The sequence below is a fragment of the Cibotium barometz genome, chromosome 1 (genome assembly GCF_041138505.1).
Source record: "Cibotium barometz isolate CiBa-2024 chromosome 1, ASM4113850v1, whole genome shotgun sequence".
Taxonomy (NCBI): Eukaryota; Viridiplantae; Streptophyta; class Polypodiopsida; order Cyatheales; family Cibotiaceae; genus Cibotium; species Cibotium barometz.
In genome coordinates, this window is record NC_141046.1 from 45,121,344 (window position 1) to 45,145,545 (window position 24,202).

Here is a 24,202-nt window from a genome sequence, read left to right on the forward strand (position 1 = left end):
TTCTTTCGCATATAGAAAGTACATATCAATCATTGAACAATCTTGACCATTATATTTGAATTTAACTATAATTTTTTTAATTAAAAAAATTTATATGAACAATGCATAAGTCTGAGTTTTAGGCTTACCTCTCTGGTGCTAGAAATCATGATTGGGAGTACCCTCTTGCTTAACTTGGTAGCCTTTGTCTTCATTTCAATCACGTTCACGATCGCAACTTGATTCTTTTTCTTTTCTGGAGACTCGTATGCATAATGCCCTTCTTTGTCACACCTGTAGCATGTAATCACATGAGGTTTTTGATCCCCATTGTTGGTCTTCTTTGTAGTTTCAATTTTCTTCCTTTCACTTGTGGACCATTGTGTTTCTTTGTGCTTAAACTTCTCAAAATGTGTAGATCGAGAAGACTGAGGAATATGAGAATTTGTCATTGTAGTGTCTCTCAGAAATCCCTTTTCTTCTTGCAATTTGTTGCTAGAGAGATGGCATTACTAAGAGAACGAGGATGAAACATGTTCACTTCTGTTCTAATAACTGGTTTCAAACCTACTATGAACTTCCCCCTTTGCTCTTTTTCACGCACTTTCTCTATAGCTTGAAGTTGCAATAAGGTTTGCCAAAATCTATCAACGTAAGGCATCATTTTGGATTGGTTCTGCTCGATTTGCGGCGGTGTTTGGGCTGTGTAGCGGCAAAGATTTGGTGTGCAGTAGCATCTACAGTGTCTTCAACAACATCGACCATCATACTTTCGTCAATAACACTCTATTCTCTACTCTGTGTTATTTTTCATACACTTTGCAGGTGATTCAGTCAGTTAGCAGCTATCCCGGGTTGCATTCAGTGAATCCTGAGTACTTGCAGTGTGTTGAAAGATTTTGCATTTGGTAGAAAGTCATGGCTAGCAATAGTGATGTATTCAACATTTGTCTGCTGAGGACAAACTTGATGGGACTAACTACCCATTGTGGTCCTATACTATGAGGCATGTATTGGTTGTTAAAGGTCTTTGGAATGTGGTCAGTGGTAGTGAAACTCATCCTATTTCACAACTACCAATGCAACCACGTGCTGCAGGTACATTCGAAGTAGAATTTGATACAGATGTGGCTCCTCCACATGCACCACTAGTACCTCCCACTGCTGCTCAAACGAGATGGGATGGAACAGATGCACATGCACATGCATTGCTTGCACTTTCTGTGAAGCGCAGCATTATTCCTCATATTTGCTCATGTAAGACTTCAAAATAGGCATGGGATGCACTTGCTGCATTATACCATGTGCCCAATGAAGCACGTGTTGTATATTTGTGCAAAAAGTTGGAGTCTGAGCACATGAATGAGGGAGACTCGATGGACAACTTCTTGACAAAGATCAAAGATTTTAAGGAGCAGCTTGCTAGTGTGGATGAGATATATCTTGATAGTACATTGGTGTCCACAGTTTTCAATGCATTGTCAGATTCTTATCAGAGTTTTACCTCTACCCTTAGACTCATGATGATGAAGAGAAATCCAAATGCCCTTACATTTGATGAGATGGTCTTAGTACTTTTGCAAGAAGAGCAGTCTAGGCAAAACAGATCTATTATGCGAGTTGGTGACCAACCTTTTGTTGCCAATTAGAAAGGCAAAGGTAAAGCTTCTTCCCATGGTGGCTATAAGTCAAAATCAGAATCCTCAGGTAAGGATGCAGAGAAAGAAAGTGATAAGCCTAAAAAGAAGGGCACGTGTCACTATTGCAGGAAACCAAGGCACTACATACATGAGTGCAAGAAAAGGCTAGAGAAGGAGAAAAAAAAAAATCAGGCATGGCTATGGCTGATGCATCTACACCAAGTGTAGAGAAGAAGGAATCTGCAAGTTTTGCTTAAGGTGTTTGGGCATGGACTGTACATTGCAGTTATGACCCTTCTGTTCATGATGTATGCATGTCAGAATCGAATGCTTGGTACTTTGATAGTAGTGCTAGTAAGCACATTACTTCACAAAAAAAATTGTCATCTCTGGAATCTATCCCAAGTGCAGGAACCATCACATGTTTTCATCTCTGGAATCTATCCCAAGTGCAGGAACCGTTCACATGTGCAAATGGTTCCTCATATCCTGTCAAAGGAGTTGGTAGAGTTGTGCTCACTGCGACAAATGGGGATGTATTTACTCTTTCTGAAGTTTTATATGTGCCAGGCACTAAGAAGAACTTGCTATCAGTTTCAACCTTAGCCTTTTCAAGCTTGACGGTGAAATTTGTGGATGACACATGTACAGTTCATGATAGAAATGATGGTTATTCTATCATTGCCTCATGTACCTTGTTTCATGGCTTATACAAGATGGATGTATTTAAGTAGTAGCATGATGCTTGCTCAATCTCTACGACTCGTGCTATGAGTGATGTAGAATTATGGCATGCATGCTTTGGCCATCTAAATTATGGCAGTTTGTTGCACCTTCAAATCCATGATATGATGTCTGAGTTGCCAACTCTTGAGACCCCTACTAGACATGTATGTGAGGGGTGTATTCTTGGTAAAATGCATCGGACATCATTTCCAAAGGATGGATATGTGAGAGCTGTTAAGAAATTATAGCTTATACATAGTGATGTATGTGGTCCTATGAGGACACCATCTATTGGGGAATATCTCTACTTCGTCACTTTTATTGATGATTACTCCATATATAGCTAGGTGTATCCATTAAAGTAGAAGTCACAAGTTTTTATGTGCTTTACGCACTTCATATCCATGGCTGAAAATGCATGTGAATGTAAAGTTGGCACCCTTCGTTCAGATCGAGGGGGGGAGTATATGTCCAAGGAATTTCAAGCATATATGGCTGAAAAAGGCATAAGATATCAATGTACAGTGCCATACACACCTAAGCAAAATCATGTGGCTGAGAGAAAGAACATGTGGCTGAGAGAAAGAACGTCTCTCATGGATATGGCACGATGTATGGTGAAAGCCCAACATTTACCTCATGGTTTTTGGTTAGAGGCAACTATGTGCGCACACTTTGTATTGATGTGTTGAACAAATGCCCTACCAAGACCTTGCAGTTTAAAACTCCTTATGAAGCTTGGCATGGCTGGAAGCCTTATGTGGCTCATTTGCGTGTTTTTGGTTGTCTTGCTTATGCTCTTGTGCTTGAGCAATAATGCAGTAAGCTTGACGATGATAAGGCAGTTAAATGCATATTTGTGGGATACAGTTCAGAAAGCAAGGGATATGCAGCCTCAAAGCAGATTTTGGTAAGTAGAGATGTTGTTTTTGTTGAAAACTCAGTTTAGCCCATGCTTTCATGCAAAAAGCTCACATGATATGTTTGATTCGCTCTTACCTTTGTTTAATGGAGGGCAGCCATATGTAGAGCAATTGAATGCTCAACCAAGTGCTGAAATTTAGCCTTTGTAGGTGCAAAATCAACTTTTTGATGAGAAAATTATTGAGGATGTAGTGGATGAGGAGAGAGCAACCATAGAAGAATCTAGGCGTATGCCAAAATGGCTTGTGCAGACATTGAGAGATAGCAAGTTGGTAGCTCCTCTACCTAGCAGAACTCGTGCACGTTCTCATCATGCATATTATTCTCATGTGGATCATGTTCTCATTTCTACTTTATGTAATGAGGAGGAACATGTTTCCCTTGAGGAAGCACAGGATGATGATCATTGGATGCATGTTATGCAAGATGAGTATAACTCTATACTCATCAAGAATGACACCTGGTATTTGACAGATCTATCTCATGGCAAGAAGGCCATTGGTACTAAGTGGGTTTACAAGTTTAAACGCAGAGAAAATGGTAGCATTAATCGCTACTACAAGGCCAGACTTGTTGTAAAGGGGTATGCCCAGCAAAAGGGCATTGATTATGATGAGACCTTTGCACCCACATCTCGTATGACTACCATTAGGTGTCTCATTGCTTTGGCATCACATCATTGGTGGAATGTACATCAGTTGGATATTAAGATTGCATTCTTGAATGGTGATTTACATGAGGAGGTGTATGTATCGCAGACTCCTGGTTTTGTTGTGAAAGGAGAAGAGTCTAAAGTATGTAGTTAAAAAAGGCTCCTTATGGCCTTAAGTACGCTCCTAGAGCATGGTATGAGAAGATTCATGCATACTTGGTTGCAAATGATTTTTGCAATAGTCTAACAAAGAGTACCCTCTATGTGAAGAGGAATAAGGACATATTTTTGGTCATCGTTCTATACGTTAATGACATGTTGCTTATGGGACCCGATATAGATCAGATTTCAGCCTTTAAGGCTAATTTGCAGTCATCATTTGAGATGTTAGATTTGGGGCCATTGCATTACTATTTGGGGATTCAATTTATGGAGCACAATGATGGCATTGTTATGTTGCAGTCTAAATATATACATAAGCTATTGAAGAGGTTTAATCTTGAAGACTATAACCTGTGGCTACACCTATGGAGACAAGTACTCAACTTAGTCTTTAAGATGCAGGAGACTCTTTTGATGCTAGCTTATATTAGCACGCTGTTGGATCCCTTCTTTATGTATGCAACACGAGACCAAATATATAGTATGTGGTCTCAAAGTTGAGTAGATTTATGCATAGCCCAGGTACGAAGCATTGGCAGGCTGTTAAGCTAGTTTTTCGCTATTTACAGGGCACTCAGTTTTGTGGATTGTTTTATCCAAAAGGGGGTGAGTCACAGCTGCATGCTTTTAGTGATTCAGATTGGGTTGGATGTTATGACACACGAGTGTCCACTAGTGGGTTTTGCTTTCGCCTTGGTGATTCATGTATATCATGGCTCAGCAAGAAGCAACCTACAATGGCCCCCCCACTTCTAGCTGTGAAGCTGAGTACAGGGCACACGAGTGTCCACTACTGGGTTTTGCTTTCGCCTTGGTGATTCATGTATATCATGGCTCAGCAAGAAGCAGCCTACAATGGCCCCCCCACTTCTAGCTGTGAAGCTGAGTACAGGGCAGCCCCCCCACTTCTAGCTGTGAAGCTAAGTACAGGGTAGCCCCCCCACTTCTAGCTGTCAAGCTGAGTACAGGGCAGCCCCCCCCACTTCTAGCTGTGAAGCTGAGTACAGGGTAGCCCCCCCCACTTCTAACTGTGAAGCTGAGTACAGGGCAACCTTTACAACTACAGTTGAGTACAGGGTAGCCCCCCCACTTCTAGCTGTGAAGCTGAGTACAGGGCAACCCCCCCCCCACTTCTAACTGTGAAGCTGAGTATAGGGCAGCCCCCCCCCCCACTTCTAACTGAGAAGCTGAGTACAGGGCAACCTTTACAACTACAGTTGAGTGTGTGTGGCTCAGATGTCTTATGGCTGATTTTTGGGTGTTGGATAGTCGTCTAGCACTACGATTTTCACTGATAGCTAGAGCGCATTAGCAGTTACGAGGTACCCAGTGTTTCATGCTCGTACTAAGAACATTGAGGTGCGTTACCACTATTTTAGGAAAAGACTCTCTTTGCAGTAGAGATCAGCTTGGTCTATGTGCCTACACATGACAACATGGCATATTTATTTACAAAGACTCTTCCTCGTGAAAAGTTCGAAGCTTTTCGTAAAGCTTTGGGTTTACTGCCTTTTCAGGATTGATCGACCATACCCTATACATGTTCACATCATCACTCCCGGGGGGATTTGTAGCATTATATGGTAGTGATGTGTGTGAGGTTTTTTCCCCCCGTGTGTATGTACACCCTCTTATCTACTCATTTTGGGGTGTGTACTTATCTTTTGTATCTGGCATACATTTGTTCATTCTTAAAATCTACTGGGTTTGTGTGCTCTCAAGCTTCTCCATCTTGTGTGTGTGCATTATTGCAACCCTAACCCTAATTCCAACACTTTCTAGATGAAAAAATGCTTGAATACGTTTGATTGTAGGTTTCCCTCTTTGGTTAGCTTCTTCTTTTCTTGCTTTTTGTGAAAGAGAACCTTTATGAAGGACTATCTTTTGAATTCATGCTTGCTAGATGAATGCATTCTTACGTACGTTTAATTGTAGGTTTTCCTCTTTGATTAACTTCTTTTTTTCTTGATTTTTGTGAGAGAGAACCATCACGAAGGACCATATTTGCTTGCCTTCACCTAGGCATTGAGAGATCTCCTTCAACCCTTTGGTAAGGAGAATTATGTCAACAGAGTGAGGATGTGATGGACATGCTAGCACACCCATGATGGGAAATTGCATTTGAGACTTGAAAACAAGACCCAAGGATTCATGATTTGGCAAGGTTAAGTTAATCTCTTGACTTGAACAACCCACCAATAGAGAGAAGGACAAGTGTTGTGAAAATGATGAAAATGAGAACTACACTCTAAATAGTCTTCTTTGTTTTTTTTGGTTATGTAATCGTAAAGGAGATGAAATACTTGTATATATTAAAAGCATATCTCATTTACATTTTGGACTTACCAAATTTCAATGGTCTATGCCTTGATTCATTATCTTTCATTAGTGAGCTATCTAATTAATTAATGAGATAATGAAATAGTACATCAAGAACCATTAAATTTTTTTTTTGGGCAAAATGGGAAAGCTCCAACTCATTGTAGTTGGGATAAAATGGACTTATGTAATCTACGCAAAAGATGGGAATGTTTGAACTCATTGTAGTTGGGAAAAATGGATTGATATCTTATCTCATTTTACTCCCAAAAAAGGAACTCATTGAGCTATAACTTATCCCATTTAACTCCCAATCCCCACCCCCCCAAAAAAAAGACTCATAGCATCAATTTAAGCCTTGTGATTTAAGTGGAACATTTTAAGGCTTTGTCTCCCCCTGACATCATTGACAAGGATTCTAACAATGCTTACTTCTCATTATTTTAAAAGAGTTAAAGCCTTTAAAAAAAAGGCTATGATACTAGTGACAAAAAGAATTCTTTCATTCAAAAAGAGAAAGTCTATAAAAGATTGATACTTTTTCACCATAAAATTTGCAAAGAAGTGTATATGAATCACACAAATTTTTCAATAGGGACTTTTTAATTAACCACTCAACTACACATAGTTTTGGTATTTGCTATTATATAAGATTATTATTGATGCAATGTGCTTGGCAAGTCTTTATAGGCTTGACTTTGTAAAAGGTAATAAAAAGCTTGGATCAAAGCTATCCATTACAAGTCTTTTAACTAGTTACCAATAATATACTATAACGTATAATGTGAGCTCTTGAAGATCCTCATGGGTCATTACCTCCTCAACACTATAAGAGAAAGCACTCTAACAATTAGATATAACACCAATTAGTCCTCTTTCATGCTTTGCATCATCAAATTTCTATTTCTCAATACCATTTATTTGTTATTCTTCATTTTGTAATTATATTTTTAAACCTTAAATTTAAGACTTGAAGTTGTTGAAGTAGAAATAAATGAAGTGTAAGAACAACAAATGCATTAGTAAGTTCATATCCTTAAAGAAGTGAATAGGTATGAGGAAGAGAAAGAGTAGAAGAGAGAGAGGGAGAAGATTTTTTCTATTAGGCTTTATGCACTCTTGTAAATCAAGAGAAGACTCCTAATCATCATTAAACAAGTTATCTTCAACCATCCTTTCAAAAAACCATGTTAATGTTCTTTTCATAAAAGGAGATAAAGCAATGATCTTAGTGGCAAACTATAGAAACCCCAAGCACCCTAAAAATATCTCCTATAATTTTCTCAAAACCTTAAAGAAGTTATTGTAAAAGAAATGGTCAAGTTGTTTACTAACACAAATAAAGAAAAGGAATCGCACATTTTAGGGACATAAATTGTAAAAAATTATACATTATAAAGGAAGTCATTTTACATAACATTGGTCTTCATCTAATTCAATGATTTAAATTTTACCTTACACTTTTAATTGTATCATGATTGGATTGCACACCATGTTCATATATTAACTTTGTTTTAGGTAAGCTTAGGATATGTTGCACTAACATGGGAGAATCAATAAACATAGGGGCTCAAAGATTTATGAATAAAGCTATCGATCATATACTATCAACTCCATACTCTAAATATCTTTTATGAAATGAGTAAAGTGAAAAAAACATGCAATTTTTTTTGGATGGCTTAATACCAATAGATTTATTAATAAGTAAATACAACAACCTTCTATTTATTCTAAAGGTTACCCTTTGGGGGGGGGTAATAGATAATAATTTTTATGTAGATGAAAGAGAAGGCTAAGAAGAAGAGTCTTCTAAGGACCATAAGGGATGCAAGAATATAAAGGCTAAGTCACTCATTTGGTGTATTTTTGCTTTGACACTTTTTGACGTTAACATTATATGATTTGGCATACTAAGTATTTTTTAATTTTAGTTGAGAGAGAGACAAAGAGAGAGAGCACTATGGTGTAAGTGATTTTTGATTATTACTATCTTTTAACTCAAAGCATGGAAATGTCAGTAGAACTATTATCTTTCAAAAAGGAAGAAAGCACTAATCAATTCATAGCTTTGAAATGTCAATGGTCTATTATCTTTAAAAAGGAAGAAAGCACTAATCAATTCATAGCTTTGAAATGTCAATGGTCTATTATCTTTAAAAAGGAAGAAAGCACTAATCAATTCATATCCTTGAAGAAGGAAATAGGTAAGGGAAGAAAACACACTCCCATACACTTATAAGCAAGCCTACAATGTCCTTGGGGTGGTAATAGTTAAGAGATCTCTCTCTACCTCTCTCTCTCTCTCTCTCTCTCTCTCTCTCACACACACACACACACAAAGCACGTCACCACTCACACACACACAAAGCACGTCACCTTGGGGTGGTAATAGGTAAAAATCTATCTCTGTCCCCTCTCTCTCTCTCTCTCTCTCTCTCTCTCTCTCACACACACACACACACATATGAAGCACGTCACCACTCCTTTCGTATGTCAAAGGTGTGTTCCATTTCAAAATGGCATCTACCATCGTCGTCAGTGAACTGTGCACACAATACACAAATGAAAGTAAAAAAGCTATCAACTAATCTAATAAATAACCATTTTCTACTCATTGCGCACCCCTATTAGACTTCAATTTTAAACGAAACTCTTGAGGAGGAGACACATGTCCGCCATGGTCCTTCGAATTGCACCTTAGTTTTGGCAGTGTAGTTCCCACGTGCGAAGATGCCGGATGGGGTTGTCTCCTCCTCCATTACCACCGTGTGAGGCTCCATCTGCGGGGCAAACGTCCCTAACATGACTCGGCTATGGTCCACTGCAAAAGCAAAAACAATCCCTTTAAATATCTTCCAATGTGTAGCTAGCAATCATATTATAAAGCTAATCCAAGCACCGAGATGCAAATTAGGATTAACCAATTTAAGATCCTAGAGTGTACACAATTAATTCACCTCTAATGCCATTCTTCCACACTGTGTGCACATATGTCAAGCCTGACACAATGTTCCGGCGAAGCGAGAATGTGAACTTGAGATTGTAAGAAGTGCCTTCCTTGAGTGTGAATAAATGGGTTTTGGCACTTGCAATCAGTGGGAAATTAATTACAATGTTTTGCCGCCCTTCTGACAGAATGCTTAGGCTCAACACTTTGAGCTCCGGATCAACACCATCTGCAACATTGGAACAAGGTAAATAATGTTAAGTAATTGTTGTTGCATGGGTGCCACTCTATCAAAAAAAAACTAAAAACTAAAAAAAGGAGGGAAAATACCAAAAATTGGAAATTGCAGGAGATTGAGAGAGAGTAATTATTTGGTAGATTTTTAATAATTACCTTCTATACTATCGAGCTGAATACAGCCAAGTAGCTTCTCTTTCCATTTTCTCAAGCTGTCATCCTCCTGGAAGGAATCCATAATTTAGTTACACACACACACACAAGAGAGGAATGGAAGTGCTAGGAGATTAATCACTACTAACCTTGTCCTTATCTAGTTGCTCCTTTAAAGGAAGCAGAGGGCCCAACACAAACTCATCTTCATCACCATCACTATCTCCATCGCCATTGCCACTATCAACTTCATTTTGCTCCTCATCTTGTTGTGCAGTCATGAGCAAAGCCTTACTCGGCTTCCTGCAGAGCTTCCTCGATGCCTCACTTGTCGTTATTGAAGAAGAAGAAGAAGGCCCTGCTTCGCAATCACCATTGCCTGTTATCTGATTATAGGTGGGCAAAGACTTGTTCATGGATCCCACTAAAACTGACATTGTTTGACTTCACAAAAAGAGGGGAAGTAGGATGAATTTACGAAGGAATGATATAGAAGAAGAAATTGTTCAAATAAACAGTACAAGAAAAGAAAAGGCTTAGTGGGGTGATTAAAGATTAAGGATCAAGGCTAGGAGGAATGATTAAGGATTGAGGATGGAGCCTTAGTGAACAGAAGAAGGATGCACGTCCAATAATTTAAGTCGAAGGACTACACTCCACACTTAAGAGCTAGACTACTTATTGATAGCACTCTAACGTATATCACGAGCCAGGTAGGTAGCTGAGAGCTATGGAGTCTGCAGCTCGCCCTTTTAACCATTTGTTCGCAGTAAATGAATGGCTAGAGACTTGAAAGATACATGGGTGTGTGTGATTGTGTGTGATTGTGTGTGTGTGAGAGAGAAAGAGAGAGAGAGAGAGAGAGAGAGAATGATCCCCATCCACCTACCGCCCTTCCTTAACTCTTGCTTGCGAACCATCTTTGAACTCTGAGTGATCACATTCAAATTTGTTGAGATACCCAAGCCCTAGCAAATAATATCCAATCAATAATTAAGTAACCGACGTCCCCGCTCTCTCTAGACGTTGGAGCGGCTAATTTAGTGCGCTTCACGTAAATTTCCAAGGCTTAAAAGCATATACGAGAGCAGTCTAGAGAGATGGGGAAGCGCGCGCGCTCTCGCTCAGGCTCCGGCTCAGGTTCAGCTCTGTGCTCTAGTAAGTACTTGTTGGGTCAATCACGGGTGCATCCTCGCAGGCGCGCCCGCGGCCATCCATGATCTATCTAATGCAAACGCTCAGTGCATTAAAGCATTGGCAGACCTACAAATTTGAACTGTTTTGTCCCCTTTTTGTTAACCCGCCAACGAGCGCTCACTTGTATTTACTTCCTTTTCACACCTGCCCCCCGCCCACTTCAGACCTCGTCCACATTGCCCCCACTATAGTGTGCCTTCAAAAACGCCTTCAGATTTTGAGTTTATCAAGTATACAAAAATTATGTGCACTTTTGTGAGACTCAGTTTTTCTACCTTTAAATGAAACACTTCATTTCAAGCACTAGACCACACAAACCTCTCAAACTCCACACATCATGGCACTCTAAAGCTCTTAATCCATATTTGTATTTACACATAAATCCTTGCTCATGGGATCGAGTTTAGACTAGTAAGACTCATGAGCAATATGAGTTCTTTATGTTAAGCTAGTGGCTCCAAATGAGGACACATGTTTGGACACTTCCAGCAATATGGCAGCTCTTAAAAGTCACCTACAAATGAAAAAAATGAAGTCGGCACCTTTTTGCCCATCCAAAAGGGTAAACACATGACTACCCTTTTGGTCACAAGGACAAACACATGACTACCCTTTTGGTCACAAGAGCAAACACATAACTACCTTTTTGGGTCAAAAGGGCCCCTTTTGATAATATGATCAAATGGGCAAACACATGACTACCCTTTTGGTCACAAGGGAAAACACATGACTACCCTTTTGGTTAAAAGGGATCCTTTTGATAATATGATCAAACGAGAAAACAAATGACCACCCTTTTAGATGACTATTGAAGAGGGATGCTCACAAGGGCATAGCAAAATTTGCTCTTTTTGATAATATGGTCAAAAGGACAAAATGAGTTGACAAAAAGGGAAGGGCAAAAGGGCAAAATTAAGTACGTTGGACTTGAGCATGTATAGGCTAAGGTGAGGGTGGTTGTAAACAGTTACAGTAAGAGGGATTACTAAGTTTTATCTTATTAATTAAGTGGTTGCATAATGTACACGTGAATACTTTTTGTGTGAATACGTACACATGGTATTCTAATAAACATTGTTTCCTCCTAATAAGGGACCCTAATTTTTAATCAGGGTTAATCAATTAACTATCTAGGAATATGATTGAATCCCTTAGTTATATAAATGCTATCAAGAGGAGGGAAACAACTAAGGTGAAGGAGTATGGACTATAGACAGTTAATCAATTAACTATCTAGGAATATGATTGAATCCCTTAGTTATATAAATGCTATCAAGAGGAGGGAAACAACTAAGGTGAAGGAGTATGGACTATAGACCTATGTAGGAGGACCGAAGATCTCTCTCTCTCTCTCTCTCTCTCTCTCTCTCTCTCTCTCTCAATGTAAGGGAAACAAGTAAGGTGAAGATCTCTCTCTCTCTCTCTCTCTCTCTCTCTCTCTCAATGTAAGGGAAACAATGTAAGAAGAAGGCCTTAATGATAGGGGATGTGGGCCTCTAAGTAGAAGGAAGGTGGGGCTTTGTGTGGGTGGAGGAGTAGGAGACGGCTTGGGCTATTAAAAGGCAAGGCCAGTTTTGACACACAAAAAGGAGAGTGAGTTTGGGAGGGTAGTAAAGAAGCTAGTTGGGGCCAAGAGGCCATTCCATCAAAGGCAACGTGATGGCATGGGCATCTATGTTAAACCTTAGTTTTTAGAAAACTAAGGTTAAATATTATTACATGCTCTTTACAAGTGTTGAATAATAGAGATTCTTTCCTCCTCCTAGTTCATGTGTGCCTGTGATGAGCTATTGACTTGCTCACTGAGAGACGAGGCCATGCAACAAATGAGCACGGCTATTTAGCATGCTTGTGTTGATGCTTGCAATATGGACCATGAAGGTTGAAAGGATGATCAATGAGAGTATAAAACTGAAAAAATGACCAAGTGTGAAGACGAACTTGTGTTAAAGGTCATAGTGATTATTTAACTTCTATAACTAATTATAAATAATATTCAAGGAGAGGTGATTATTTAACTTCTAACTAATTGTAAAATAATATTAAGGAGAGCTGATTATTTAACTTCTAAATAATTGTAAATAATATTAAGGAGAGGTGATTATTTAACTTCTAACTAATTTTATTTAAGGAGAGGTGACGATTGAAGTTTGTGCCTCCATCTCCCTCACTGTATTGGGCCAAGCCCACAAAGGCAAGTATAAAGAAGATGATTTAGTTGAATCATCTCGGTGCACTATTATAAATGTTGTGTATCCTAAATGATGAGAGAGAGAGAGAGAGAGAGAGAGAGAGAGAGAGCGCTTGTTGAATCTCTCGGTGCGCTATTGTAAATGTGTATCCTAAATGACGAGAGAGAGAGACACACACAACACACATAGAAATAGAGACATAGAGATAAAGAAAGAGAGAGAGCTTGTCTTATATGAAATCACGAATAATGAAAATAGTGCATATGTGTTGATGGATGGAAAAGATAGCTTTGCCATTGTAGATTGAAGGAGGCATTGAAGCAAGTCCACCTCAATATAAAACAAGTCCACTTCAATATAAAGTCTACAAAGATGAAAGTTTGGGGAGTTATGAGGAGACAAGATGACAACCCTTAGGTTAACATAGCTTTTGTAATGTGTATAAGGCACTCATAAACTTTCATCTGTTTAATTAGGTGGCTAGACTCTTTTTCCCCATCATCTAGTGAAAGCTAACAATAACTTGTACATTGCCTAGAAGTAGAAAGACTAGGGATGGGCACCCAAGATGCACAAGAACTATGTATCCTTGAGTTATCTTCTCTCTTAAGCTCTAGCTAGTGTGGTAGTGGGAGTAGGCTTTGAGTGAGGGAATGGCTTACATTTTTATGTGAGAATCTTCTCCATCTTCATCTCCTCTTCTCTTCTCCTTCTCTTCTCTAGTCTCATACACATGAGTGAACAAACAAGGTAGTGTATAGAGATGTGTAGCATTGCTTCTCTCTATCCCACCTTGCTTTTTACCAATTGGATTAAGGGGGGGTTTTTTGGCGAGCATTTCCAAGCGAGCGTTTTTTGGCGAGCATTTCCGAGCGAGCGTTTTTTGGCGAGCATTTTTGAGCGAGCGCTTTTTGAAAATCAAGCGAGCGGATTCCAAAAAGATGCCCCCCTCCCCCAAGACAGAGAGGGCCAAAGTAAGTTGGAGAGAGAGCAATATGATATAATTATTTGACACATCCTACAATTAAGGTTATTGGTTTGAACTAAGAATAAAATCAAGTTTTTTCACATACATCTTCCAACCACATAAATTTGAAGCCCCCGTCCATGGAAAGAGACAGGGGCGAAGCAAGTTGGAGAGAGCAACATGACATAATTACTTCGGCGGAAGTGAACACATAAACACATGTCAACATCACATCCTCTACATTGGGGTTATTGGTTCAAACTGAAAATAAAACCAAGTTCATTCATGTACACCTTCTAAATACAGAAATGCAAAAACCAATATCTTTACTACTATGGGCCTCGCTTGTTCTTCGGGGTGTAGGCACAAAGTTAGCAAACAGTGTTCGTACCCTTCCGTACTTCCTCTAGCAAGACACGCTCAGACGATTCACCAATAAAACCATGGACTCGCCAAATTGCAATTAAGTCCTTAACTTGAGAAATAGCACCATCATTTCCAAGAAGTGAAAATGATGTGGACCTTTCCATGCTTGTGCACCATCTATGATCTTTTGCTTGATCTCCATATTGTTGGCCTCCCTCTGGATATGCACAGCAACGACTTCAATGCTAACATTTGATCACAAACAAAAAGAAGGAGGGTTTAGGTTGTTTTAGTCTACTAACAAGGCTTGGTGGCAATGGTGCATAACAAATTGCTTTGGAGCTTACCTCTATATTTATAGCAGTGGGAGAGGTTCAACACTCAAAATAAAAAACTATATTTGTCTTTTTTAATGTTATTAATAAAGATATCTTTCCTCAAATTTTGACACCACAATAAAAAATGCATATTTTGAACTTGTTTGGGAAAGAGTATGTATTTGAAGGAGATAGACATTGCACAATAGAACCCTCTATAATGAGGTGACATCCACAAAGGTTATCCCAAAATATCAAAGGTCAATGGATTATCCTTGCATTCAAATGTCTAAATTAGGATATGTTCTCCTACGAGACAATGCATTGTAAAGCTCAAGGTCAGATAGGATAGGTTGGTGGGATGAACATATTCTCGCTCTGTCGCCTTAAGCCTAGCACACGTAAATAAATGAAGTACAAGTGCTTACATGCAAGGTATGGCTTCTTCTTGGCATCTCTATCTGTAAAATCTGGACATGTACAAGACGGTACGTGGTCACATGCACATCACATTTTCCCACGTGTGCATCATCCCATGCGATTCGATCTTGAAAACTTCATACTTGTGCTCCACTCTCTGCACTTCTTCTACCACCATAGCTTTCATTTTCAAAGCAGCCTTTATTTTCTTGGCTGCTTCCTTTGATATTGACGTGCGCTTCTTAACTTATGCCATTTCGCATGCCTGACCCACCGGTCTCTATATTAGTAGTAGACCCATATGGCGGATCTTTTGAAGTTGCAGTTGTAAAGAACCTTGAAGCCCCACTGCTACGCGATGGGGTGGGCACAACACCTTCTGCATTCTTGCTCTCCACATAGTATCCACCTTTCCACAATGAATATACCTCCTCGTTTATGAGGTTCGTTCTTATAGCAACTGGACATATCTTAGGTGGTGAACTGGGCTTTGGGTCTATGTTGTTGTCCACAATATAGCAATGAAGCACGTGGTCAGGGCAGAACCACATCCATAATCTAATGAGACCATTAGGGTGTGCGAGCCTTCAAAGGAAGGTACATGCACACCCTTAGGCAAATCCGACCATGTGTTGCACACACCTCTTACCCCCATGAGCCGTTCCATTGAATGTGACCTTGCTGCCAATGCATGTGACCTCTTACCCCCACGAGGCGTTCCATTGCCCACACCTCTTACCCCCATGACGCGTTCCATTGCCCACACCAATGCATGTGACCTCTTACCCCCACGAGGCGTTCCATTGCCCACACCTCTTACCCCCATGAGGCGTTCCATTGCCCACACCTCTTACCCCCACGAGGTGTTCCATTGCATGTGACCTTGCTGCCAATGCATGTCCTTCGGATTGCCCACATTGCTTCATTCACCTTGCACTCAATGACATTGCCCTCTGTGACTTCTGTAATTCTTTTTGGAGTTCTTCTTGTATCATGTTCTTTGAAATTGTTCTTTTGTGGCCTCCTAGAATACTTACAGTCTCTTACATGTGTGTTGTACTTTGGTCAATGCGTGGCCTCATCATCAATATCAACAATTACCACCCTTGACGGTCTCTTGTGATGTGCACTTTCTTTGTCACCAGTGAGAGGGGTAGACACCTTGTACATGGGTGCTCCTTCAGTTGTCTGATTAACTGTTCATACCACTTGGGCAAGGCTTATAGGGCACTGTTCTTTTAGCTTGGGCATCTCCCTATGTGCTTGCCTTGAGTGTAAGAGACTGCCTTTGTGCTTTGCAAAATTGCATTCGCCATATCGGTATAGCATATGCATCGTAAAGAGAAATCTTACATCTATATTCTTCCTTTGCTAGCCAACTTCTATGTTTGCTTTCTGCTAGGTTTGTTCTTGGAGTATTTGGATCATCATTACTTCTCTCTATCGTTGTCATGATTGAACCCCAATGTGCTATGTGCACTTCTCACTAGATCAGCTAAGAGTCCATTGCTGACAAATTCCTATCCATCACATGACCACTGCGCCACCATCGACATATCAATTGAGCCTCCACTAATGCAGCTTCACTGGTAGGAGCCATGCGCCACTTCTCACACATTGCTTTGTGCTCTCCTTGAGATGTAACACACACATACTTTGTTGTGTGGGCAACCATGCTTTGCTCCCAAAACGAAATAGGCAAGACCTCTCCCTATCTGTCAAGACGTTGTTTTTTTCACCATTGAACACATGTCCGAACTACATTCCAATTTGCCTGAGCCTCGTCTGTCATGAAACCATAGAAACCTGCCCTCTCAAAACCATGGTTGGCCATCACTTCATTAATGCATTCCCATAATTGTGTCTCCATATCCTTCTCTTTCATTTCACATGTTGCAATGGTGCTGCATGCTGCATGAAAACGATAGTCATTTAAGAGGTTATACAATTAGCTTGCTCTAACCACCTAAATACTTTACACATTGGTAATTTGCTACCTTGGATCATATACATGACAAGCCATGATCACCCAATCTGATGTTCGTTGGGTGTGGTCGAACTGTATCCATGCATGTCGCAGAGGTCACCACCAGAGCTGGTCCATCGCATTCGATTCACCAAATCCAACCCTAAAGTGGGTCCAATGGTGGACATCTTGAAAACATAGCACTTCTCACTTGAGGACCCTTGACCTAGGAACGTGCTTTCGTGGAAGAAGTCGCAAGTGCACCCTTGCTTCAGCTTTAGAAGTGCATCCAAACCAAAACTCTCATTTGAAGGCCCTTACCAAGCTCTAGTGTGACTGATCTCCGAAACCTAAAAAAGAAATTATTCAAATATTACAATGTATCTTATCTAGATTTTAATAACTATTTAACACAAACCTAATTTCACAACTAGATTAGCCTATCAGTTGTCTTCCACTAGTGGTCCTATCTCCTCTACAATTTTGATGAACTCTTGTTCCCCAATGAAATGTGAGGAACCAACTTCTTGCACTAGTGTTGCCATGACGATTTCTTTTGACAAACACATTTGAACCTTCCTTGCCCTAGCATTGCGATCCACCCCTAGCACCCTGGACACCATTTGCCTGGTCTTATCAGTTAGTGCCTTTGATGTGCCTGCATGTACGTTATGTTGATGGGTGCCAATGTGTATCATTAATCTTCTCATCATCTCGTCGAAGGGCATCACATAATAGATGTAGCAACTATTGCATGTAGCAATGCACATCGCTAGAACTGAGCAATAATGACAAAGGAGCTTCCCAGATGCATTGCTGCAGTCCTCTCTAGTGGTTGGTGCCTTTAGCATGCTTCCAATAAAATGTGATGTATTTGACACCCTGTGGTTCTTTAAACGCAGGCAAAGTTCATTAACACACTTCAAACTACCTAGACAATGGCTTCGCCGACATACTCTAGGGAAGGCCATGTTAGAGGTTTGCGGCTTTGACGACCAGTGGTGGGTGGGGGATCATACTTATGCTCCATGGAGTCCATTCCTGGGCGTGTTCCCATGGTTGGTGGGAACTCAAATGCAATATCACCATTGTATTGTCTAGGAATCTCCATGGCCTTGATAACGTCTTTGACATTTAGCAAAACTTTGTTAATGTGTTTCCCTTCTTCATGCTGAAAAGGTATTCTAAAATGCTCTCACCTTGTCCTCTTGCAACACTGGATGAGCATGATGCATCGGTATCCTTGTTATCTTGAAAGGGAATGCATAAATCTATCACATTCTTTAGAGTTGGAAGACCTCTGAACGGTGGGCTGTTTAAGATGGCTATTGGTTCTGGGTTTGACTTCAATGAAGAATCAATTATTGCCGAGTAGTTGGCTGATAGAGAGTCCTCAAGTATGCATAACTCCTTCCCCTCATGATTAGAGGTTGCCTCGAGAGGGATATGCAACTCTTGGTTTCCAATACTTACTATGGCTTTTGCAATCCACAAAATGAGTGGGGAGATACTTGCTCATGTAAAAACTTTGCACTCACCCCACAACCCCGTCCGTAGTTGAATCTCAGTTCTTTCTTAGAAGATGGGAATGTGATTGTGCAACTCATTATAAAGAGGAGCAAAAATCAAGTTCACAAGAATAAAAAAGAATGGTATAATAGGTAGGGAATACACAAGTACTGAATGGTGATTAACACCCTTAAAAAAGTTGGCCATTTTTTATTAGACCGTTATAATTTAATTATTTTTTAAAAAATAAATTTTTAAAAAATCTAAAAAATAAAATTATATTAAATTTTTTATATTTTTTTCGAAATTAGCACCGAGTCATCTTTCTCCTATTCCTCTCCTCTCTCTCCTTCATCATCGTTAATGACTATGTATGTCCTCCAATGAGCAATTGCACTTGATATTCTGAGCTTAAACATATCTATCGTTGCCAGGTCATTCCCCTTTCCTTTGATTATTTTCTTCAATTCCAATAATAAACTCTCTAAAATCTCTCGAGCTTGGTACAAGTTTCTAAAATTTTAAAGAGAGTACATCACATGTAATTGGAATAAAAAATTATTAAAGTTTAAATACTAATTTAAGATAATTGCATCACATCTTAAATGACAAAAAACTAATTTAAGAACTATTCATGGTAATATGGATGCGTATTTAAGACAAAATGCCCCTATGCACTCATTTGCAATCGAAAGGGTTCACAGGATCGCAAGATGAGATCATTCTCTCGCAAGATGTGGGCATATCACATGTGGCCACATGAAGCGAGGTGACAAACACCTCACAATTGCAGTTGACTATGGAAGTTGGTTCTTTAACGACCGCCGACAATCATGTGGCCACGAGTAGTGCCACGACTGTAGAAGAAGAGGAGTATGTGAAAGAGAGTTTTGGCCAAGTGGTTGATTGACACATCTCTACGAATTAGGTGGAGGACCACTTGGTCGACAACCAAAACTGCCTTCCTAGGGTGCCGCTTTGTCACCTCCTTGCAAACCCAGCAATCCGCACAAACGAGGATTATGTCGAGGGACTGATCAGAAGCATTGAGGAGAGCAAGTACCAATCGACAACAGCGGCATTCATTGTCTCAGAGAGATTCCCAGGCAAAGCCCCCATTCCATTTGACCATAGAAGTGCAACCGGCCACGATCTATCATTGTCAGGTGAATTTGACAAACACGATATTAGAGGAGATTGAAGGATGGAAACACATGGTTGGTAAGATGTTCATTGTTTGGGATGGCAAACCATCGACTCAAAGCTTGGTAAGAATGGGTGAATACCAATCTAGTCGAAAAAGAGAGGATTCCCAAGGTGAATTGCAGAGTGGTCCGGTTCCTTGAGGAGGAAGAGGAGGTAGAGTTCTTGTTGTTGGTGTTACACATGATCAACAAGTAAGTGCATTGTACAATGTGTATATGAAATGAACAAACATTGTGTATATCATCTTTTGCCTTGTTTAAAATGAATGCAAATTTTTCACGGTCACCACCATTCATGTGCCGAACACAATGGCACATGATATATTTATGATGCAGCGTGTGGCCACAATCGTTGTCGTGCATGGACCAAGAAAGCGCTTACTCATCCGGGACCCAACAGATCCAAGTGGTTAAAGCTTCCCATGGCACTCTTGTCATAATTAGTTTTCAAGGTGTGTGTGCGCATTACAGTATGTGTAATGCAGTAATCTCACAAAAGTGAGTTGAACACAAGCATACATGCGCCGATGATTCCTCCAAAATCTGGACTCTTTACATCTCATCTTGCTCTGAATCATTGGTGGTTGGATGCAAAATTGAAGTTGACACGAGCTTTGAAACAAATATCGGCACAACAAAATCGCCTTGGGCTTACTCTGGCTATACCAAAGCAAGTGTATGCCACCATCCACATGTAACCTCTCTTGCAAAACTTCCCTTGAGTGGAACTTCTGCAAGATTACTTCTGTCCAAAGCATCACCTAGACCAAGCTGCAAAAAGCAAACAAAACTCTCTTTCTCTCTCTCTCTCTCTCTCTCTCTCTCTCTCTCTCTCTCTCTCTCTCTCTGTGTACACGCGTGCCTGTGTGCTATTGCATGCTGCTTAAATCTTTCATAGCCGTTCTCAAACAGCGCAAGTCACTCGTCACTCTCTGTGTAACACACGTCTTACAGTCCCATATATACCTTCATTAGGTGGAAAAATTTATGAACTTACAATATTAGAAGGTGTAACAAAGAAAGAGGGAGAGGATGACAATTAAAAAAGAGAATGAGAAAAATGCAAAGAATAAAAGAAAATCTTCCAAACATGAGTAAATTCTCACATAAGATGAAGAGTTGATTACAATTACATGACTAAGACTACTATTGAACTTAACCAAACACATTCTACCATAATAACAAAACATTAAACTAACTAAAAACCAAATTTCTAATTTCTAAACCAGACGAAAAACTAGAGAGAATTTTACATTACCTTAATTTCTAAACTAAGCATACACCTTATCTCGATTCATATCCTCCTTACCTCGATTCATATCCTCCTCAGAAAAATATTTTTTTTGTTCTCTCTATTGACTAAGGTGGCCACCCTCCCTAGGGGGTGGTCCCACCTTTTGAAAAAAGATATCCTTTTTATTGTTGGGGAGCCCTATAGGGCCACAATGATCTTGCCAAAGAGAGTGGGCCTTGAACCCATGACTACGAACTCCATGTGTCGAGCTAGCTCCCATCCTTGGGCTCCGAAGGACAGCCAAAAACGCAAAAAAACACCACCAAAAACGCTGAGGAAGGGCTAAAAGACGACCTAGAGCAAAGCAAAGGGAACTGGGACTGTAGAAGGACAAACTCAAGCAAAAGCTTGCTGTCCAGCAGAGGAAACAACACCTAAAGTGCTTGGAGAGGCACGCCAAGGGAAGAGGAGATAAGGGATATATATATATGTAGTGTGTGTGTGTGTGTAAAGGAAAGGACCCCTCCCTCTCTCTCTAGATTAAATTTATGCACACAAACAAAGTTTCTGTGCAAAAATTTAGTCTAGTGAGAGAGGGATAGGTCTTCCCTATACACATACACAATACACCCAAATGACAAAATTTTCTCATGTGCTTCATTGAATCATCAAACTAAGTTCAAGTTTCTTAGAATGCCTAGGAGCATCAAAGCCCAAGATATTTTTTTTCAGTGTAGTGTTTTATAGTTTCAAGCACTAATTCTCTATGGTTTCCCAACCCATCTAGATTAAAAGTTTTCTTGAGATACTGTAGGTTTTTAAGCAATTAAAAAACGGTACACAAGAAGTTTACCCACTATCATTCCCTTTGTGGAGTATGACAAGATGCTGAGCTTCTGCAAGGGGAGGCACCACATACCTAGCTAGTGCCGTTACAATATGCAGCCTGGAAGCCCCCTCTGCTGCCTTGAGAATACTCTGATTTGCAAAGTAATGCATTATCTTGTCATACGGGCTCGTCTCAAGCCCCAGCTTGGAGACCTTCAGAAACATGTCGGGAGACAGCATGTTATGGGACATGGCTCTGAATTGGTGGCCTGCCGTCCCTCGCATGCGCACTATCAGTGCTTCACTGAAGTAGTGTGCAGCACGATGCAAGCTGCTGCTCGCTTCTGCAGAGGCACCATGCACTTGGCGTAGCTCTTGCAGAATCCCAGTTGCCTTCCTCACATCACCTACCTCCACAGCCTGTGCACAGCTCACAAGCATCCCCTTTAGATCTACAAGCCCATGTAATTGTGCAGTGCCCTTCTTGTTACCAGACTTTCTACTTACTCTGGCAGCTGTTGTTGAACTGCCTACAAAGCTACGCTCTTCAACATACAGAGATGTATAGTCAGCTTCGAGTTTCAAATCTTGAAATGAAATTTCTATGCCGGTGGGTTTCAAGGTAGACTCTTCATCTGTTGTAGGAAGCTTGAAGTGGCCATTGCCCTCTTCCTTGCCATTGCCCTTGTCATCTACTGTTCTAAGCTTTAAGTGGCCATTGCCCTCTTCCTTGCGATTGCCCTCTTCATCTGCTGTTCTAAGCTTGAAGTGGTCATTGCCCTCTTCGTTGCCACTATACGATCTGTGAATCAGGCATTCTTTAACAGCATCCTCACCCAAAGAGGATACCTTACCATGCTGCCCATCAGGGCCATCCTCATGACATGAGCTCATTCCATGCGGAAAATCCCCATCACATAATTCCTCAGAGCTAATAGAATCAAGAGATAAATCAGACGGAGAGTGCTTACCCAAGATCTCATAGAAGCTGCTCATGATGGCCCGATAGGTCGCATCTATGCCGTCCTGCTTCATGAATGGGGCATCCTCCATCCCTTCTTCCATAAGCACCTGATTGAGGTGATCCAGCAAACGGTCATCAGATGAGAAGCTTGATGTTGAATCGCCAGCCACATCAAAAGGCTCGGAGCTACTGCTGAGCTGCTGTAACGCAGCTTGCATGTCCAGCGATGGCGACGAGGGGCTGGCTGCATTATACATGAAAGGAAACTCCATGCGCTGATCTTTCACTAGGGAAGACAGGTGAAGATTGGAGAAAACAGGAAGACTAGTCTTAGAAGCTTTAATCTTTACTCCAGCAAGCCTAAGTCTTTCTGGGGTTCTCTCACGGTGAACCCACAAAAGATCTCACATTACTACAGAGCGTGACTTGAGAAGAGGAAAGAATTTGAGAATGCAGACCTTGAAAGGAAATATCAATTAACGACGTCAAAAAACTTCTCTCTCTCTCTCACACACACACACACACTCGCTCTATTTCTCTCCTTTCTCTTCTCACTACAAATATATATATATATATCTCTCTCTCTCTCTCTCTCTTTCTTGTGCCTAGCACAACTTGTTGATAGGGTTTTATAACTAACCCAAGGGTGATGTATCAATTATCTTGATACTAATAAAATATCCTTTTTCATTTAAAAAACTCAATAGGCAAAATTTTTGTCAATTTTAGGTTCTTGCAAGGAAAATTGAGTTGAAAATACATTAAAGGCACGTTTTTATCACCCGTTTTCTTCAATGGGTTAGAATTCAAATTTGGATAAAGTTAAAAGATTACATCATTCAAAGCAACTAGCAAGGTTGGAGCCCACAACCTAGGCTTTGGAACGCGAACACCTTAATCAACTATGTACCAATTGTTCTCTCTCTCTAATATGAAATGCTCCTAACATTTTTTTTAATGGATAAAGTTAGACATTACATGCTCTCTAAAATTTGTTGTAAATGAATAGGTTATAACTCAAACACATCTTCTCTCTCTTTCTCTCTTGGCCTGTAACTCCATCATCTCTCTCTCTCTCTCTCTCTCTCTCTCTCTCTCTCTCTCACACACACACACACATAAACCTTAAGAATTGTTTCATTTCTTCTTTTATATATATCTCTCTCTAAGCTTCATGGGTCTTTTTAGGCTAGGTCCAAATCATGCAAAAGAACTTGGTGAAAGGATGTCGTCCTATGTGGTCCTATGGAGATTCAATCCTATAGTACACCCGCATATAGAAAAGGAGATTCAATCCT

The 24,202-nt window shown here is 40.3% G+C and overlaps 1 protein-coding gene across 1 annotated transcript; it reads right to left on the reverse strand.

Annotated features, from left to right (window-relative positions):
* Positions 1-8,544: 8,544 nt before the first annotated feature.
* On the reverse strand, positions 8,545-10,828 carry LOC147642052 (rho GDP-dissociation inhibitor 1-like). The gene is made up of 5 exons (XM_086824906.1): positions 9,889-10,828; positions 9,743-9,809; positions 9,360-9,578; positions 9,099-9,223; positions 8,545-8,945 (listed from the first exon to the last, which is right to left on the reverse strand). The coding sequence occupies exons 1-5, from the start codon at positions 10,174-10,176 to the stop codon at positions 8,877-8,879; spliced, it is 768 nt and encodes a 255-aa protein (XP_086681032.1). The 5' UTR covers positions 10,177-10,828; the 3' UTR covers positions 8,545-8,876.
* Positions 10,829-24,202: the final 13,374 nt, after the last annotated feature.

What these genes read in the sequence shown, in the direction of transcription:
- LOC147642052 (XM_086824906.1), bottom strand. Translation starts at nt 10,176, where the DNA reads ATGTCAGTTTTAGTGGGATCCATGAACAAGTCTTTGCCCACCTATAAT. An exon ending in AGCAACTAGATAAGGACAAG is followed by an intron (nt 9,810 to 9,888) that starts GTTAGTAGTGAT and finishes GATTCCTTCCAG; the next exon opens with GAGGATGACAGCTTGAGAAA. An exon ending in ACTACACTGCCAAAACTAAG is followed by an intron (nt 8,946 to 9,098) that starts GTGCAATTCGAA and finishes TTGTGTGCACAG; the next exon opens with TTCACTGACGACGATGGTAG.